Here is a 4914-nt window from a genome sequence, read left to right as displayed (position 1 = left end):
TGTTGTTGTGTCTAAGAGTAATCTATACTGGTGGAGTGCTGACAAAGTAAATCTGCCAGTCAGTGTATTCACCCCAGTTAAATGCATCATAAAACTCTAATTTTGGGAAGATCTTACGTAGATTTATTGTATGGCTGTTCAAATCCTTAGTTTCACTAGTTGTCTGTGTTTTAGACACTAGAGGGTGAGTTAGAGAAAAACTTAAAACTCATAATGCAGAAGGAAGGCACGATTGGTTCTTCACAAGGAAATTAATTTGTGGTGCTATTTATGCTGTGTTTTAACACTGTCCTCGTTTCTTGCAGGATACCAACAAAATAATGAAATCAAACCTCAACCACTCTTTCAAAATGAAACGTGATTTCGATTGTACGTCTCGTCGTGCTGGGTTTGCACCACTGAAAACTACTGTGGAGAAAACAAGACTGGAAGAATCCTGCTCCTTGAATTACAAGGAAGGCTTTTGTAAAAGCTGTCCTGAAGAGCATCAGAAAATACTCCTTAGTGACTCATACCATGCAGACACAGGAAATTCAGATCTTGAGGATGAAGGAAGACGTGTACATAACAAAGAAAACAAGCAAGTAACTCAGAGACTTGATGAAGGTATCTATGAAATAGAAGCACTGGAAAGCAGTAAATCTAATGAGGACAGTGGTTATTCATCCTTGTTAAGTAATCAATATACTGATGCAATAGAACACGAGGATACTATACCTTTAGCTGGGAATCTCTGTGGCACACCAAAACATTGTCTCATGAAGAACCAAAATGAAGCACAGTTTTCAAAGAAGACCTTGTTGCCAGTAGTCCATTATGAAAAAATGATTTGCTCAACTCTGAAAAAAAGTGGTAAAAGAAACCTCAAGTCTTGGGCTGCAGTAGACAGAATTGTTTTTAGGGGAAAGGTTGATCTTAGTAACCTAATTGGAAAGAAAATGGGATTAGATAGAATAGACATTCTTGCCGAACTCTTCCAAAAGGATGTGAAGCATATATTAGGAAACATTTTAAGGCATCTCAGTGAGATGGATTTAATAAAGTAAGTATATTGGTTTAATTGTATATCAATGGGAAAGTAAACAATCTAAAATGTTTTTTTATATGGGACTTGTGACATTTACTCAAAAGTTTTTTCCCTTTTCTAGGAGATAACTCATGGGTTTTTTGTTGTTGCAGTTTTGCCAAAGTCAGCACAACATGGCAGAAGATTCTACAAGAAGATAAATGGATTTTGCAAAAGTATAGTAAAGCTGTGAAAAACTTTTCTGTAAGTTTCTGTACTTGTTAAGATGTTTCAAGCCTAGGCCAGCAGTGTCTTTATGCTATTTCAGGACTCCTCTCAGCTTTAAGAGATTACAGAGGAGTTTCTTAGATTGAAAACATTGTCACTGGAGCATCTGAGTTTATTATGTTAGGATGCGTTGGCTCAGACGTTGCCTAGTCACTTTACTGTCTTTGAAGCTCAAGAAAGGCTGACTGAGAAGGTTACCCAAGGAGAGATGCAGATGTTAAGAGCTTCTGTTCCATGTGTCCTGTGTTACAAAGGAAGGCAGAAAGGAGAGGGTCAGCTCCAGAACTGCCTGCTGGGCAAGCCCAAGAGGCTCTCAGCAAAGGCTTGCTTGCTTCAACATCCTCACTGATGCAGAAGGGAAAGAAACTGACAAGAAATCAATCAGCTGACTGTGCAACTCAGATTCTCTGCTTATACTTTCTAGCAACAATCTCAGAAGTGCAACATGTTGGCTACAGAAGACTGAAAAGCTTTTTGCATTGTGAGCTATTCTTAATGCCTATTTGTCATATGAAATAAAAAAAATCCAACTGCACTAGCATTGCACTTCACCAAGGCAGGACTCTTTTAAAACACTACAGGTGTTTTTCTTCCTTGAGAGATAGAAAGACAATGAAACAAGGCTTAGGGTCTGCCACAAAATAAGGTAACCAACTAGTTTGAATTTCATGTAATATTTTATGGTGCTAGCCTGTTGAGATGAAACTGTTGGACAGCACTGAACATTCATCTCGTAAAGTTTGATTCCCCCTCCCTGCCATTGTATGCTTTTTTTAACTTGAACTGCAAACTTAGAAAATTGGTGGGAGGACTTGACTTGTCAGAAAGAAAACTTCAAGAATCCATGCTCACCATAAAGAATTATAAATATTGCTTTGTGCTTTAAACCATTGTTATCACCATGTGTTACATGCTCTGCCTAGATAATTATGTCTTAATATAAGTTAATAAGTTGCATTTTGTAATATGTGGTTTTCGTGGTCTGCACTGGGGTCTGTTCTACACATTTATAAGAGCAGTGACTGAGAAAGCTAAGGTAAAATTAGTAGCATACTACTTGGAGTGATGTTTTATTTGAAACCTAGGCAGGAGCATGGATTGACAACAAATTGTTGTCTTCTGGTAAAGTCAGCATCAGATAAGTCTCTTCTCAAATTTTATTCTTGTTTTTATTTTCATCAGAATAACACTAAGGCATCAGAGCATGCTGCAACAAGGGAGTATGTTCTCTCCCGAGCTGCTTTGGCTTCCATTCAGAAAGCAACCCCACCAATCAACTTGAATAAAAAAGGCACCAGATCCAAAGCATCTAAGAATCATAGCAGGCTGACGGAGTTTTCTGAGGTAACTAACTGATGACTTCCATTCATCTTTAATTTCTCATGTTGTCTGGCACACAATGAACTTGTAAAGCATATTTCTGAAAGGAGTGTCTCCAGATTTTGCTTATTGAGCCTATTTTAAGACATCAGAAACTAAGTGACAAATAGTGATACACTGGGAAGTTCTGTTTCCCCCCCCCCCATCCCTGGGTGTCTAGGTACCCTAAAAATGGCTTAGTGGTTTAGAGGTTTTTTTTCCCCTTAAACTTTGGCTTGGATCAGACATGAAGTCTAGTCATTTCCTGTTAGTTTCCATGGGCTTATTATGAATCACGTTTTCCAGATAAGCAATCCCAAGTTTTTATGCTCATGTTCAAAAAGCTTATTCTGTAAACTGGCATAATAAGAGAAGATAGAATTGCACTGGAAAGTATGATCAAGCTGTTCTAATACTATTAAATAGCACTTTGCAGCATTAGGAAACAGTTCAATTTTACACTGAAGTAGCAGTCTAAAATTTCTTTCCTTGATAAACGTACACATGTGCTTGTATGCACACATTGAGATTATAAAAACATTTGGCTTTTAACAACTGAGTTCTCTAAGATGTTACACAGGTCTATAATTTTTTTTAATGCTAAATTATTTTGAATGAAGGCTTTGGTTTTGTGCCAAAAATGAATTCATTGGCGAGAAGTAGGAATTGCTTCCATTTCAACCAGAGTGCCCAACAGCTAAGATTTCTGGACACTTTACTCACTTTTCAAAAATGTTAATGATGTAAATAGAATTCATATTTATTTTATTTCTTTTAAAAAAAAAAAAAAGTTAACTAAGTCCACTGTCCTTGGGTGATGTTTGGAGGATTCAAGAGGGGTTTGTCCTACTGCTTGGCATTATCTGTCTGTCCTTTACAATTTTTAAGAATTTTAAATTGGCTATCTATATTCCAGTCCAAAGCACCTACAGTGCTGATTATTCCTGATTAAACTGATTATTCCTCTTCAATCTCTATTAGGATTTGAGACAACCAGAATTAGGCTAAATTTGTGACTTGTCTCTCTAGGGTAGGAATGGTTCTAATTGTGTTTTGTGGCACTTAAATAACATAAGGGAATGTTTGGGCTATTTCCTCTCCACTCATTATTTTCTTTATATGCTTTTTCCAAAAGGCTGCCAAGACCTTGAGAAACACTGAAAGCCTTAAAGTTTGCCATCGCTGTGGCTCACCAGCAAAGTATGACTCGTATCTACAAAGAGCAATATGCAGTCATGAAAGTTGTGGCTTTGACTTTTGCACAAAGTGCATGTGCAGTTACCACAGCTCCAGTGACTGTATGAGTGGCAAAACAGTGAAACCCATCTCTAAGCTCGGGGTGCTTCCTGGGACTAAGAAAAGCAAACAGAATCTACGGCGATTGTGATCCATCCATCCCAATGGAGATTGTCACATGAATGTTTTTTTTCAGGATATGAAGTTATCCACAAAGAAAATTGAACAAGAAAATTATTTCTGCTATTCTAAATTTTAAAAAATGTTGATTTTATTATTCTTCTGTACTATTTGATCATGTTGAAATTCCTAGAAATCGTCACAAATGTCCTTTTTAAAAAAGTCTTACTAATCTACACATCGAAAAGAAAATTCTGGGTCTGGATTATCATATTTTGAATACTGTCCTGACAATTCATTTATTGTGTTCCAGTCTTCAAAACACCCCACAATAATATTGAACAAACCAAAAATATTTTGACAAGTAGCATTCCATGTGTAACCCAAGCAATTCTTGGATGCCAGAAGGGGGGAAATTATAAACTGTGTTTTATTTAAATGTTTACTAATGTTCAAAAGTCTTTTAAAAGCGTTTATAGTGAGAATGTTGTGAGGTGAGTGAATTCCCTTTTAACATAAAATAAGGAGAGGAGTTGAGATTTTATGCATTTTTTTCAAGGCTTTGCCTAATTTTAAGGTGTGGAAGTTAATACCATTTTCTCTGTTGGTTTAACTTATGCGATTCTTAAATTGTTGCTCTTCTTTCATTTCTCCATGCAGAAACTGCAGGTTTTCCATTAATTGAGGTGATAAACTTTCCATTTTACAAGGAAAAAAAAAAAAGTACTGTCATGGCTATACTGCTAAAAAAAAATGCTTTGCCATTTTTTTCTAAATAATAAGATACTTTTAAAATATTTGTATATAATTGTAAATACTACTTTAAATATTATTCATGTTTGTCTTGTAAATGTCAAAATAAATTGCTGTTCTCAACAACCTGGTTGGCAAATCTAGACTTCCTA

At 36.1% G+C, this 4914-nt stretch overlaps 1 protein-coding gene across 1 annotated transcript; it reads left to right on the top strand.

The window, feature by feature from the left end:
• Nucleotides 1-304: 304 nt before the first annotated feature.
• Nucleotides 305-4040, top strand: FBXO5 (F-box protein 5). The gene is made up of 4 exons (XM_008939054.1): nucleotides 305-1042; nucleotides 1180-1270; nucleotides 2477-2638; nucleotides 3789-4040. The coding sequence occupies exons 1-4, from the start codon at nucleotides 321-323 to the stop codon at nucleotides 4038-4040; spliced, it is 1227 nt and encodes a 408-aa protein (XP_008937302.1). The 5' UTR covers nucleotides 305-320.
• The last annotated feature ends 874 nt before the right edge of the window (nucleotides 4041-4914 follow it).

The sequence above is a fragment of the Merops nubicus genome, unplaced genomic scaffold (assembly GCF_000691845.1).
Source record: "Merops nubicus isolate BGI_N331 unplaced genomic scaffold, ASM69184v1 scaffold94, whole genome shotgun sequence".
NCBI lineage: Eukaryota > Metazoa > Chordata > Aves > Coraciiformes > Meropidae > Merops > Merops nubicus.
Note: the sequence above shows the minus strand (reverse complement) of the source record. Positions and strands in the feature narration are given on the sequence as shown.